The sequence below is a fragment of the Heterocephalus glaber genome, unplaced genomic scaffold (genome assembly GCF_053883595.1).
Source record: "Heterocephalus glaber isolate CG9 unplaced genomic scaffold, H.glaber_assembly_v1.0 deba00001452, whole genome shotgun sequence".
In the NCBI taxonomy this organism is placed as follows: domain Eukaryota; kingdom Metazoa; phylum Chordata; class Mammalia; order Rodentia; family Bathyergidae; genus Heterocephalus; species Heterocephalus glaber.
Genome location: NW_028258302.1, coordinates 24,572,728 through 24,587,875, shown reverse-complemented (window position 1 = coordinate 24,587,875; position 15,148 = coordinate 24,572,728). Strand labels below are relative to the sequence as shown.

Below are 15,148 nucleotides of genomic sequence, written 5' to 3'. Positions count from 1 at the left end.
AATACCTTATTTTTAAATTTGGCGTTGATTTTTCCATTTTGGGGATATGGGACTTGAGCCTCACCATGTGAAACACCCCTTTGGGCACCAGCGTGGGCCTTTCGCTTGGGGTGAAATTATGATGTTTCTGGCCGGAAGTATTTTATGGGCTGGCTTCAAACCCCCTTTAAACACATAAACCTCATTGTACCAGCACCAGCAGAGGGGAGAAGTGGTATCAGTCCCCTTCTAGGTAACTCTTTGTCTTAGTCACTTTCTTGTCACTGGGACCAAAGTACCCAGCTGCCACAAAGGAGGAGAGGTGTATTTTGGCTCAGTTTCAGAAGTTTCAGCCTGTGGTTGGCAGCTCAAACGCAGAAATAACATAACAGAAGGGCCTGCAGCTGAGACGAGCTGCTCATGTGGTGGCCAGGAAGCAGAGAACCAGGAAGGGAGCTATATAGTCCCATGACCCGCCTCCAGACAGGCCCCACCTCCTCCAAGTCAGCTGTAGCACCCCATGATCCAATCACCTTCCAAAAACCTGCCTCTAAGCACATGCATGTTTGTAGGGGGTCATTCTAGACCTAAACTCCCTTCTTGAGAAGCTTGCATTGACAGCTTGGCCCTGGGGCTCATCTGAGAGGAACTCTTAGACTTCAGTGCTGGGTGCCCTAGGTATTTAATGAATATTCCTCATGGCCTGTGACACCTCTTGCCTTACCTGTTCTAAATATTCACTGTCCAAGCTCACTCATCAGCCTCCCTCTCAGGAATCCTGGCTTATTTTAGGACTTTGCTTCAATGGTAGAACAAACCTGTCATTCCTTCTTTTATTATGCAGTGTTAACAATGCTTGATTGATTTACCCTCACCCTAATGCTTTAGAGATCAGAGATTGGCAAATTTTTTCCATAAAGAACCACAGAGTATTTTCAGTTTTGCCAGCCATACAGTCTCTGTCATAACTTCTCAACTCTGGCATTGTGCAAAAGCAGCCATAGACCACAAGGAACAAGGAATGTTCCAATAAAACTTTATAAAACACAAACAGTGGACCAGAGTGGGTCTATAGGCCATCATCATTTGCTAATGCCTGTTTAGAATACAGGCTTAAGAATCAAATGGGCCATGGTTCAATTCCCTGATTGTGTGATCTCCTGGTCCATGGGGCAGATTTCTTCATTTCTCTTACAAGGCAAGCGGCACCACTGAGCTAAATCCCCAGCCCCAATTTCTTCATCTCTCTAAGCCCATTTCCTCCTCTGCAGAGTTGGGATAGGTGGTGTCACTGTTCAGAGCATCTAGCTCATGTTCATCCTACTCTCCACTCCTCAGGTCAACTAGTACTGTCCTATTGTACAGATTGGGAAATTGAGGTTCCCGTGCATAGGTTCTCACTTACCCAGGGCCCCATGGTGGGGAGGGCTCCATCCGGGGCTCTGCTGCCCACATTCTCCCATGGGCGTGGTGAGCAGTGCAGGACGAGCCACTCAGCCTGGCAGCGTCCACATCCCCGCCATGGCAACCAGGGCACTCAGCAACAATCCTTGACTTGCAGGCTTTGGAGGACAGCATTGCCCAAGAGAGAAACAAAGCCAAGGAGGAGAAGAAGAGGGTCTGTGAGCTGGAGGAGTGCCTGGCCCAGCAGAAGGAGGTGCCCTTGGGTGTGGACTAGGGAAGGGATGCTGGGCTGGACCCCTGCTGGAAAGGCTGAACCCTGCTCTAACCTGGGGCTGCTCCTCCAGAGCCCATCCCCATGCCCCCTGGGGCTCCTCTGCCCACAGCCTCCCTGGGGTGAACCCAGGGCCACGGGCGGACCTTGCACAGCCTGCAGAGCTCGGGTTCCTGCCACAGTCACCAGGACACTCACAGCTGCCCCTGACTTGCAGGCTTTGGAAGACAACATTGCTCAGGAGAAAGGCAGAGCCAAGGAGGCCTTAGAGGAGGCGCAGAGGAGGGTCCGAGAGCTGGAGAACCGCCTGACCCACCAGAAGGAGGTACATTGAGCTCAGGAGGGGTTGCTTGAAGGTTATGTGGACATGTGGAAGTCGGTTCCTTCTTAGTGACTGAACCCAGGGCCTTCGCATTGAACTACATCCCCAGCCCTTTTTTTTTTTATTCAGAGACAGGGTCTCACTAAGTCACTAAGTTTCCCAGGCTGGGCTCAAACTTGCAATCCTCCCGCCTCAGCTTCCCAGACAGCTGGGATTTCAGGCACTGGCCATCACGCCTGGCTGGACATCATTTCCAAAGCTTAGGCCTGGGGTGGGGTAGAGTGTGGTGGCACCGTCCTGGGACCACTAGTGCTGGGCCACACTCAGCTGCTTTGAGATGCATGGGGGACTCGGGAGAGCCTGGAGTTGTAGCCGTGACAACCAGTGGGGGAAAGTTGTGGACAGTGTAAAATCCACTCTGAGTTGGGGTTTGGGAGACAGTCAAGATGGGAGACATGGGTTCCAAAGTGCAGGAATGGGGAGTGACAGAGTCCAAGACTTCCGCTGGGCAGTCCTCCAACCGCACCCCAAAAGCACCGGGTCTTCAGCCCCACATCCAAGAAGCCCTCCCAGCCCAGAGCAGCTGCTCTGGCTTTGGGTCCCCAGGGTGTCAGGAGGCTCGCCTTTAGGTGGGGTTGAGTCAAAGTCTCTCTCCCTCGCTGGGGATCAGCCCAGCCACCCCAGGCTCCTGCAGGCCAAATCAACTTCCTCCTCCTCATGATCCCAGGACCGGAATCTGCTCCAACGATCCCCAGCCCCAGACCCCCACTTCTCCTGACAAGCTCCACACACCAGCTCTGATCCCCAGAGCCACAGACTAGGAGAAGGGGGCTGTAGATATGTTAGGTTTGTCCCCAGAATGTTTGATTTTAAATTCATAAGAGGTTTTTTAAAAACCCAGATTTCCATCATCTCTCAAAAGTCTGAAAATCTGGCCTGCATTTCCACTTGGCAAAGTGGACTGGGGCTGAGCAAAGTAGCAGCAGTTCGCTGCAGTCCTCAGCAGTCCCTGTCGCATCAAACACAGCCCAATTCACTGTCTGTATCTATCTGGGATTTATCATTTAGTTTCTTCCTGAAGTGTGGTACCAGAACCAAACACTGTTCTCTACCCACGGAGGCTAGGGAAGACTCTCCGACCTCCCTTGGTGAATGTGCTTCTGTTAATGTGACCAAACTAGCTTCAGGGAAAGCTGTTATGTTGTTGATTCAAGTTCAGCTTGTGGTCACCCTCAGATCCCTGGCCCTTTTGCACTCAGTGCCTTCACTGATCCCTCAATCCTGGGGTAGCACAAAGGAGGACACCCTTGAAGTCATATAAGATAGGAGTTCAAATCCTGCCTGGGATACCTCCTGGGTGACTCAGCGGTAGCAGTACCTGCCTTCTTGGAGGGTGGTTGTGTTTGACCCAGAAATCTACGTGCGATATAGACGACACCACATCTGCCTCTCCCTCTGTGTAGGCCTTGCTCCCTCTATACCCTCATTTCTCAAAGCCTTCGCCCCACCCAGCAGGGGAGAGAAAGCAGGAGACCCCGGAAGGACGATCAGGGGAGGGGACCTTTGCAGCTGTGCCCCACAGCCCTCTGTAGACGCTGTCACCAGGACTTGCCCCTGAGTTATGTCTCTGGACAGGTGAGGGGGAGGAGACCTCTAAGGAGTCACTAAGTCAAAGCCACCCAGAGGTCCCCAGCCTGGGCTGGGAAGGCCCTTGGACTTAGAGAGTCTGAGGTCATGGGGAACCTCAGGAGAAGACTGGAGCTTTGTTGCAGAGGGGGGCTGTGCCCAGGCTGCTCCAGATCTGCAAAGACATTAGCCCACTCCTGGCAGAACCACTGCAGTTTGTCATGTGGGTGGCATGGGCCTCATTCAGCCACAAGTGTGACTTGATTTTCCCTCTTCTTAGACCTCCCACCACTTCACCAGGTGACTCTCTCAGGACCACAGAACCACTGGGTCACAGTTCAGGTTCTGGGGTGATGTGGGCAGAGGAGGCGTGCCAGTCTCTCTTCCCAGCAGGACACCTCCCTGTAGCCTGGCCAGGAGTCATCACTGGGAGGTGCCTCAAAGTCTCTCCCACAGTTCACAGGAGAGCCCACACCCTGAAACCCATCTCCCACTGTAAAACACATACAACTTTCTCACGCTGTCGCTGTCACTGCTCATCTGCTTTGTTGGGGGCTGGGGCTGGGACAGTAGAGCAGTAGAGCTTTTAAAACCAAAATACACAATATCTCAGCCTTATTGTGGATTAAATGCTTTCACTGGGCTACTCTGAGGCCCTCAGTCCGGATTATAATAGAAATCAGGTTCCAAGTTCCAAATACCGGGCAGTCAAGCTGGTGTTTGAAAGACACCCATTTGAATATTGAGAGCCCCTTCTTGGGATGGCTAGAAATGGGCAGGGCAGCAGTTTATATCTTTTGTGGCTTTTCATCAGCCCTCTAGCTGAAGGCTTGTCAGCAGGTAACTCCTAGATGAAACGATTGGGTGGGGACCTACAGGAAGCCGTTCTCTCTATGCCCTGCCGCATCCTCAGGATGCTCTGCTCCTTCACACAGCCCTTGGGCCTCCTCTGGAAACCCAATTCTCCCTTGAAGATTTGTCTCCATAATGGGGAATTCCATTATTAATGAGGCTTCTCCCATCAGAGAGGTCTGTTCTGGTAGCAGGAAGCCGGGCACTGTTGGTCCCTGCCCAGAGCCTTTGTGAGCGGCTTCAGGCTAGAAATACAAACCCTAGGTCCTCGCCATCCCCTGTTGCTTGGTTTTCTCATCTATAAAATGGGGCCACTAGCAGCATTCCCGATAGGTCACAGTGGGAGTTGAGTGTGGCAGGGCCACCCGACATTATGGCTGCTGGCACAGTGTCTAGCATCAGTGTTGGCAGCTCTGCCCTGGGTGGAAGCACCAAGGGACACTTGCTGACTTTCAGGTCTGGGAGAGCAGCATGGCGCACGAGAAGAGGAAAGCGGAGGAAGTGCTAGAGGCAGAGAGGAGGAGAGCACAGGATCTGGAGAACCACCTGACCCAGCAGAAGGAGGTACGAGCAGCCAGATCCCTCTGGAAGGTGACCGAGAGTGAGGTGGCCAGGTGGGCAGATGACCGAGCAGGTGACCAAACCTGCCAGCCGTCAGTGTCCTTGTCTGTAAAATGAGAATGCACAGCCCCAGCCCCTCCGGTTAATGTCACTACTTAGAGCAGCACCTCTGGATGCTGAAGAGACTGCCTGTGTCCTCCTGCAAAGCCACGGGCACCGGGCCTGCTGGGACAGGAAGTGTGTCCCTGTGTTGTTTCTCTTACCCCAACTCCCGCCAGCCAGGTGCTTTCCGGCGAGGACCGGTCTTGGTGCCAACACATGCCGGTTTAGTTGGTGGCTCAGTGCCCAGTAACGTGACCTGTGCCTCATCGGCCGGTCATTTCCTAACACCAGCCGGACACCCTGCACAGAGAATCACTCTCTTTCAGGCACAGATCTGGCACCCTGGCTCCCGCCCCCACTGTGCCCAGCTCCAACTCTCTCCCTGGCTGTCCTGTCCAGTGGCCCTGTCCCACTGGTTGCCTGGACCACTCACCCTGGCAGCAATATCCCCTCCTCAGTGGACACCAGGCCCCTGCCCTTGACTTGCAGATCTCTGAGAACAGCATCACCTACGAGCGGCACAAGGCGAAGGAGGCCTTAGACAAGGAGAGGCGGCGGGTACAAGACCTGGAGAACCGCTTGACCAAGCAGAGAGAGGTATGAGTCACAGAGGGGAAAGGATGAGAGCCCAGCATGGGCCCTGGAGCCAGGAAGTCAGTGTTCAAATCTTCCCTCTGCCCCTCTCTGGCTGTGCCTTGGGGTCCCCACACTCAATGCAGGTGATGCATGTGTGTCCACCAGTATACACACGGAACACAGGGAAGGAACGCATGCGTAGTGAGCACGGCGCCATGTGTCAGCTGCTCATAGGGTTCTTATGAGCTCAGGGCTCAGAAGTGGAAGGGCTGGACCCAAACGTAGGACTCCTTGGTCCTGGAATCCTTAGTCTTCATCCTTCTCCTGTACTTCAGCTTCATGTGGGTAAGACAGGGGCGGGCTGGGGTAAAGGAGATGTCAAGGTGTGGACACTTGGTCGTCTGGTCACTTCCATGTCCGTTTCCTGTCAGGACTTGTCCTGCTGATGGTCACCTTCAAAACTGAGATGCAGTTACCGAGAACTACTGGCAGGAGCAGGGGCTGTGGTGCAGAGGTGGTGCTCAACCAGGACCTCACCAGCAATAGGCATTGCTCATTCCTCCTGGGTCCCAGTTAGGTGTGCAAAGGACACACGCACATGCACACATACACACCAGTGACTCACATCTCAAAGTCAAACCAGTCCACAAACACACAACCTGGCAATTGTGGGTTAAATTGAAATGGAGAAAATACGATTGGAAAGGATTTTCCAGGCCAATTGAGACTGAAAAGGATCCCTAAGTTTCTTGATGCCTGTCTTGGAACATTTTCTTCAAAGACAGCTCGCACACAGTAGCACCTCTAGGGAACTGAATTTAAATGCCCTCCTGGCCTCATCCAGAGTCAGGACCATGAATATGCTTGTTTAATGAGCTGTCCGGTGGTGCTAGGTGCATTGCTCAGTGCCAGCCCAGGAGGCACGTGGAGACCAGACACGCGCACATGTGATGACACGGCAGCCCCCAGGCAGTGCTGTCAGCAGGGCATGACTCACTGCGCGTGTCAGGGAAAGCAGTGCTCAGCACAGTCATGCAAGACCCAGGCTCAGAGCTGGCTGGACCAGAGCCCAGGCAGCATCTATTCCCTGACATCTTTCTTTCCTTGTGATGAACTGCAGTTTCCACAGAATGGATCAGCAAAGGACAGGAGAAAAGGAGAAATTTTAGAATTCAAAGTAGGCAAGCTAGGAAATAAATCAGGTCAGGAATGAGACTAATGCCAAAAAATAAAAATAAAAGGTGTATCGTGAGATCATTGAATGAGTCCAGTTTTATTCAAGCAGCTACAGGATGAGCAAGGGAAAGCCCAATGGGTTGTGTAACTCACAGACAGAAATGCTCATGGGCACGTGACCAGTGTTGGTACTGGCCCCAGAGAGAACTCTGCTAGAGGTCAACACACAGAAGACCCTGGAATGCAGCAAGTGGGACCCTCACCCAGTCGTAAGAACAACAGGGACATCAGAGGGCAGGGCCTGTGGCAACCTCAGAGCAAGCTGGTGACATCAAGCCAGACCAGGAAGACCAGGACCTAGGGATTCACTGATCACCAGGGAAGACCAAGGAAATACAAGGTCAAAGGAAAAACTGCATGACTTTGGTCAGTTCAGTGACTTTTTATATTTGACTCTAAAAGTACAGACAACACAAGCAAAAATAGACCAATGATATTTCATCAAAATTAAAAGTCTCTGTACAACAAAAGAAACAATGAATAAAATAAAGAAACAGCCATGGATTGGGAGAGAAACATTTGCAAGCCATATCTGATTATATATATATGGAACTCAACTATATATAAGGAACTCAACTCCACAGGAAAAAAAACAAATAATCCAATTAGAAAGTGGATGGGGCGGGGGGGGGGGGTGGAAGAAAACGATGGGACAGCCGGGCGTGGTGGCGGATACCTATAATCCCAGCACTTGGTGGGCTGAGGCAGGAGGATCATTGTGAGTTCAAGGCCAGCCTGGGCTGCTTAACGAGACCCTGTCTCAAAAAAGAAAAGAAAAGAGAAAATGAAGGGGGACCTGAATACACATTTTTCAAAAGAGGATGAACAAATGGTTGACAGATATATAAAAAATGTTCAGCATCACCAGTCATTAGGGAAATGCAAATTCATAGTGAGCTCTGACCCTACACTTGTCAGAGTGGCTGTTTTCAGAGAGAGAATTCAAGTTGACAAGGATATGGTGACAAGGGACCTTTGCATACTGTTGATGAGAATGTAAATTAGTACAGCCACTGTGGAAAACTATATGGAGCTTCCTGAGAAAACTAAAAATACTATTATTGCCAGATCACCCAGCAATTTCACTTCTGAGTATTTACTGGAAAGATTTAAAATGAGTTTGTCGAAGAGATGTCTGCAGCCCCATATTCACTGTAGCACTGTCCACAATGCCCAGGGTATGTAATCAGCTTTAGTGGCCATCAGTAGCTGCACAGATAAAGAAGATGTGGTATATCTACAAGCTGGGAATACTATTCAGCCCTAAAAAAGAAAGAAATCCTGCCACTTGTGATACATGGATGGAATTGGAAAACATGAGGCTAAGTGAAATAAGCCAGGCACAGAAAGACAAGGACTGACTGTTGTCCCTTTATGTGGGATCTAAAACAATTGAATTCACAGAAAAGGAGAATGAATCCTGGCTACAGAGGCTAGGGTTAAGTGGGTGGGGAAGTGATGGTTAAAAGGTATAAAACCTCATAGAGGAAGGAGTTGGGTTTGGGTTTTTCTTAGATCTGCGCAGAGTATGGTAAATATGATAAATACTCATGTATTGTACATTTCAAAATGACTAAAATTACATTTCAAGTATTCCTACAACAAAAAATAAGTTCTCAAGGCAACAAATATGTTAATTGGCCTGATTTAATTGTTCTACCTTGCATTCATAAATCAGCATTATTTTTCTCTCCCCAAATATATATAATTATAATTTGTTAATTTGCAGTAAAAATGTTTCAAATTAAAAGAATATTTAAATTGGAAACAAAATAAATAGAATTTGAATTTTCTGAAATTTTGAGTAAGTCTCCGACAAAACACAGAATTTTTTAAAATGAGATTGCTGAGTATTTTATGTTACTAAACATATTTGAAAAGTATTTTCTACCATCCAAAATGAATATTTACCAAAACTTTATATATAAAATAATTCAATACGTAGAGATCAAAAATAATTTCATTTTGAAACATGTTCTTTTATTCCATTCCCATATCTGGCCATCTTTGTTTGAAGTATATGTTGATTTTCTTTGTTGTTTGTTTTTTGTACTGGGGATTGAACTCAGGACCTTGCACTTGCAAGGTAGGTGACAGCACCACTGAGCTAAATCCCCAGCCCTGTATTTTGATATTTAAAGTAAGTTGTTATCCTTTGCAATAACTTGTTTCTCTGAATTAGAATTTTTAAATCACTATACATAAAATGTTTTTTAGAAAATAAGAAAAATTATACGATACAGGTTGGTATGAGACTCTAAATACCATCATTAAGTTCTAATTTTATATCTCCATTTAGGGCGTGAACTCTAGACCCTCCTGGTTGAATTTATATAGTAAGCACATCTAACAAATTTGAAATTACAAATATACAACAAAACAAACACTCAGACATAGAGTAGCTTATTTGTGTCCCATGGAAAGGTTGATTTCATCTATAGAGGCAAAATAGGAAAAAGAGAGGAGAAGGAAAAGGGAATTCAGACCTGTGGTGGGATGGGGGGCCTTGGTGTCCCCCCTGGGAAGCCATGGAGGACCCAGGGAGCCATCGCCGGGTTCTGCCCCAACAGGGCAGCTCATTTGTGGCAGGTCATCCTCTGGGCCACCTAGGGTGTCTGAGCAGCAGGGACCCCAGGAGCACCTCCTGAGATGTGTGCTCTGGAGTGTGTCAACAGTGAGAGCCATGTTGGGACCTCAGAAAGCAGGTGGAGCTCCGCAGTGGCACAGAAAGGACAAGAGGACCCGGGGGAGCCCGCATGACGAAGATGATGTTTGTACTTTATTTTTTCAAAAAAGTATCAGTTTCCTTTCCTGAGAGCGAGATGAGTCCCATCATTGTAGAACATTTGAAAAGTACAGAAAATCACCCTGAAGAACGTAAAGCCCACAGTTCCACAGAGCAGCGTCGTCACCAGTGACACTATAATCCTTCCTCAGAGTGCCTCTGTGCTGGGCACTGTCGTCGACAGTGACGCACATGGGTTTATTAGAGGGAGTGATTTGCGCCATGGTCCTGTACGTTCTGCTTAGAAGCTGCACACGTGATACATTTTCAGATGTCTCCTGGTCATGGAAGTCTTCCACACCCTGCCCTTGACTGATGGCCTGGATCTTTGCTGTGTTGTTATGTGGACCCCAATTTATTCTCCTGACCCTGTGGCTGTTTCTCACTTTCCATGGGTATAAAGGACGCTTGGGCTTCAGGCTTTACATCTTAAGATGAATTCTCAAACATGGAACTGCTGAGTCCCAGGATGTGAACATTTCAGACTCAAGGTACATAAAGGACCATCCTGAATGTCGTACCTATTCACACTGCCACCAACAGCCTGAGAGTGCCTGGTACTATGTCGGAAATCAGATTAAATGATGTCACAGGCAGGGAAGCAGAGTGTCCCCGGGGCAGGCCACAAGTGAAGGGTGAAGGAAGTCAGCACCTTTGTCCTGGAGAGCAGATTGAGAGAGGGCCGTGAGAGCTCTCCTCCATTATTTAAAAGGCCATCTCATAAAAGAGAAATAAAACATGCTCAGTGAGCCCCGGGTTACAGAGACCAGAAATCACAAGGAGACAGCAAGGCTGAATTAACAAGAGTTCTGTACTCATTGGAACCTTCCAGACATCCTCAGAAGGGATGGAGGAAATGCAGTTTCCCCCTCCCTGAAGGAAGGGGGACAAGTAGGCAAGGGTACATATTTAATCCTGGGTGTTAATTTGTTAATTTGTTTGTTGTTTGTCCAGGAGATCGAATTAAAAGGGCAGAGAGAGGATGATTTAAATAATAAATTAAATGACGCAATGACCCGGGTGGAGGAGACTCAGCACATGAGGACGGCAGAAAGTCAGAAGGCAGAGAACCTCGCCCTGAAATTAAATGAAACGTTAGCAGAGCTGGAGACCGCCAAGACAAAAATGGTAAGTCAGTGCCTTCCAGGATGGAGGGTTCTCCCCTGTGTTCCAGGGTCATGCAGCGTGGACCAAGCCAACTCTATGGCAGCCTCCTGGGCAGGGGGACTTTTCCTGTGCACTGCAGGGTGGCGGGCAGCTTCCCTGGTGGATACTCCCCAGGTGCCAGTGGTCCTGCCCCAGGGGAGATGACTGGAAATGTCCTCAGGCTTTGCCAAAAGTCCCTCAGAGGCAGAATCACCCCTGCTGAGAACCACTGGCTTAGCATGCAAGGTCCTGGGCCATGCTGCCTTTTCCCAAGGCATTCTATAGGGCCTTGCAGGGGACTCACAGGCTCAGGAGCCCAGGGATTTGGTGTCCAGTGACTACTCCACATTGAAAGGGGCTGATTGTCCACTTGAGGGTCACTGGGAATTTTTGTTTTTAAGAAATACAAATCCATTTGCTTTTTCCTTATAAATGATTCATTCATTCATTTGTACTACTGATCAAACATCTAGGTCTGAATGCTATGCACATAGCAGTCAATGAGAGGCATGTCCCTGCCACCATGCAGTTGACATTCTAGTGTGGGAGAAATATGGAGAAACAAAGTCATTGCTGATGGTGATAAAGGATTCAGGGATGGTAAAATAAAGAAAATAGAAAGTTTCTCAGACTGCTCTGCAGACAGGTTGGGGAGGGGGGTGTCTCCTTAAGGAGAAGATGTTAGAGCTGAGACCTGAAAGCTGAGAGGGGGTCAGCCAGGCAAGCAGCTAGGGAAGGAGTGTGCCTTGCCAGGGAACAGTGTGTGCAAAGGCCCTGAGGCGGACCCTAGTTTAGCATCTGCATGTGCAGAGGATCAGTTACTACTATTGTTGCCCTCTCAGCTCCCAAGATCCCACAAGCATGGCTATGTTTTCCCAGATCCTGATGGAAGAGCAGATAACGCTGCAACAGCAGGCAGTAAAGTCACTCCAGGACGAGCAGGAATCACAGAAGCATGGATTTGAAGAGGAAATCATGCAATATAAGGAGCAAATCAAGCAGCACTCCCAGACGATCGTGAGTCTGGAGGAAAGGCTCCAGAAAGTGACCCAGCACCATAAGAAAATGGAAGGAAAGATCGCAACTTTGAAGGACAGTGACCCAGGTAGTGCCGAAGGTGGCCCTGGTGTCAGGGCAGCCTCTGACAGTCCCCAGGATGCCCCAGGCTGGCTAATGAGAGACAGGCTAGACCTTGTCTAAATGGGCCTTGCCCTCAGGAGCCTCTTTGCTTCTCAATACATAAAGTGTTAGAGGCCCAGGCTGAACAGAAGTAATGACAATGACTTCAGACATCTTTTGTGGGGACCCAGTGAGAAGCACAGGCAGCTGCCTTTTCCCTTGAAAGCAGCCAGGCAGGGGCTTTTTAAAGGCCCTCAGTGCCGCTGGCCATTTGCACTTCAATGAGCAGCCAGGACTGGCCTCTGACAATGTGAGCCCAAAACAGGCCAAAGCAAAGAAACTCAAATGTGTGCCACTGATTTGCCCTCAAGGACCAAGGGGAAGATCTCTGCAGGGCCCTGCCCGGGTTCTCAGCTGAGGCACTGTTGACATTGCGACTGGTTGAGTCTTTTCTGGGGCGAACCGGGGCCTGTCCTGGGCATCATATGGTGCCTAGCAGCAGCCCTGGCCTCCACTCACTAGGTCCCCATGTGGTTGGTATTGGGGACCTGGTGACGGGCAAGGCAGTTATTGTCCCTGCAGCTGACCTGGGATGGCAGGGCCCCTTGGCAAGGACCTGAAGCTGGGCTCTGTTTCCTAAGCCCGAGTCCAGGTCAGAGGGAGGATGTTCAACCTGGGACCTGGAGTGTGCCTATGCCTTTGTCACCTCCACAGCGATCAGTGTCTGCTGTGCAGCAGGCATTGCATGTGTGTTTGTTGAATGAATAAACAAATGAGAGAGGAAGCAAACCAGAGGCAGCAGGCTAAGGAGTTAAGTGGGGCCTGAGGACTGGAAGATACTGGACTTGGATTCTTCTGAGACTCTTTTCTAGGCAGAAAGGAAAAAGAAGGACAGGCGGCGTGGGCCAGCACTAAGGGCAGCTGGGAACGCTCCACCACCTCTGTACGAATTAGTCCGTTCTCTGTTGCTGCCAACCCAGTCCCACAGCAGGGAAGGGAGACAGAAAAGAGGGTTATTTCTCCCCTGGTTCTACTCCCAGGCAGAGGGGCCACATCTACTTGCAGCTGGGGCATCACATGACAAGTGACAAGGAGCATGGGTGTGCATGTGCCAGTCTCTGCCTCTGTTATAAAACCACCAGTGCCCGTCCCAGGGGCTGTGCCCTGATGCCCTTGCTCAACCCCAGCTGCTTGCCACAGCCCCACCTCTGAGCACCATAGTGGGATGAAGTCTCCACTTCCTTAATAGCTCACGAGTGGGATTAGACGGTACCACAGGTTTTCAGAGGGGACAAACCAAGCTCAAACTGTAGCAGCCTCCTAGCTGGAGAGCCCCAGCCTGGCGCGTGGAGCACTGGGTAGGTCTCGAGAGCAGGAGGGCCGCAGGTGTAGGGACAGCATCTGGGTTGTGTGACACAGGCATGCTCCACAGTGGCAGGGCTGGGACGTGCCTGCTGCATGAGGACTGTGATGATGTCCATGTGTCCCTCTGGTTCAGCTCAAAAGGAGGAACTGCCAGTGAAGCCTCCAGCGGCCCCACCCTCGGACAGCAGTGCCAAAGAGATGGCGTGCAACCACTTGATGTGAGTGCCCGCGGGTGTGGATGTCAGGGGGTCCCCACTGGTGCCCAGGGGTGCAAGAACAAACCAGCAAATCCCCACATCTGGCCACATGTCAGAACCTGAGAAAAGGAGTTGAGTCCCAAGTACCCTCGATCTCCTTTAACTTCTTAGTTCCGTTAACATGGCAGAGAGGTGTGGAAAAATCCCAGTGCAACACCTGCTAGTCATGTGACCGAGGTGGGTCAGGTCACCTCTCTGAGCCTTGGCCCCTCGTTTGCAAAATAAGGATGCATAAGAGGTGATCAAAAGATACAGAGAATTTTAAATTTTTTTAAAATGTTTACAGTTAATGACATAGTACTATTAATCCCCTTCAAAATCCTCCCCCTCTCTTTGAACACATTTATTCCATTGTTCTTGCTGCTTTCTGAAGCAGCTCTGAAGTCCTCTTTCATGAGTATCTACTTGCCATGGCTGCCTCAATATCCTGAACTGATTCAAAATGCTTACCTTTCATAGTCATTTGACGTTGGGGAACAGCGAGAAGTCACATGGTGCCAGATCCAGTGAATAAGGTGGATGGAGACCCACTGTAATGTCTTTATTTGACAGAAATTTCTGTAAACATTTTGAATTGATTCAGGACATAAAAGCAGCAACAAAAAGATACTCAGGAAAGAGGACTTCCAGAACTGCTTCAGAAAGTGACAAGAACAGTGGGATAAGTGTGTTCAAACTAACAGGGAGTATTTTTTTTTTTTGGTACTGGGGACTGAACTCATGTCCCTGCGCTTGTGTAGCAGGTGGCGAAACCACTGAGCTAAATCCCCGACAACAGGGAGTATTTTAAAGGGAGATTCACAGCAGTATTTCAACATAGTAATTATTTTTCATTCTGATGTAAACATTCACCATAGTTTTTTATCTCTCTATGTCCATGCCTGGCACTTGGTAGGTGAGGGCTAGCACCATTGTTAGCTGTTTTCCCAAGACCCACTAGGGGGAAGCCATCCCTAGTGTCTCAGCTCAACCTAGAGGTCTCAGACAGTGGAGGCCTCTTAGTGGGGTGGGCTCTGCAAGGGGTTTAAAGTGAAGAGGCTGGGCTAGCTGACCTTAGCGAATGGCCTCCCCTCTCCAACCCTGGACTCAGTCGATGAGTCTGTGACTTCAGCCTCAAGGACTGACAGTGCTCAGAGACACAAAGCCACAGATGGGAAAGATCCCGACAGCTCCACAAGGCAGCACATGTGCCAGGAGGCTCTAGGATGAGGCAGAGAATGTGTTCAGAAATTTCCTCCAGGACCACAAATCACCAGCCCAGCCCATGCACCAAACACCCATTGCCAAAGTCCACGGTCTCAGAACTCTCGCCTCAAGAAAGCAGAGACACCTAAGCTCCACATTTTGGCTCCCAGTTCCTCTCATTAGAACCAGGAGAGGAATTGACAGCCGCTTTGTGCTCTCTGGTTACTGGACTGGTACAGGGTCAAACCTGAGTCCTGAACTTCCTCCTCCAGTTGAGAGAATGACAGTTACAGTCAAAGACAGACACACACAGCACACATGCACACACACATGAGATGTATGTGTAGTTATTTCATTCCAAT

At 49.6% G+C, this 15,148-nt stretch overlaps 1 protein-coding gene across 6 annotated transcripts in view; it reads left to right on the top strand.

Moving 5' to 3' along the window:
- The window catches only part of Fhad1 (forkhead associated phosphopeptide binding domain 1), a 162,386-nt gene that overhangs the window by 109,925 nt on the left and 37,313 nt on the right, over nt 1-15,148 (top strand). For all 6 annotated transcript variants that reach the window (XR_015452701.1, XM_087215112.1, XM_087215111.1 and 3 more), the window contains 7 exons: nt 1,541-1,636; nt 1,872-1,979; nt 4,911-5,018; nt 5,607-5,714; nt 10,669-10,842; nt 11,740-11,965; nt 13,478-13,562. Coding sequence is in view for 5 of the 6 variants with exons in the window: in XM_087215112.1 (XP_087071238.1) it covers nt 1,541-1,636; nt 1,872-1,979; nt 4,911-5,018; nt 5,607-5,714; nt 10,669-10,842; nt 11,740-11,965; nt 13,478-13,562 (905 nt within the window). In the remaining variant the exon portion in view is untranslated. The remainder of the gene's footprint in view (nt 1-1,540; nt 1,637-1,871; nt 1,980-4,910; nt 5,019-5,606; nt 5,715-10,668; nt 10,843-11,739; nt 11,966-13,477; nt 13,563-15,148) is intronic.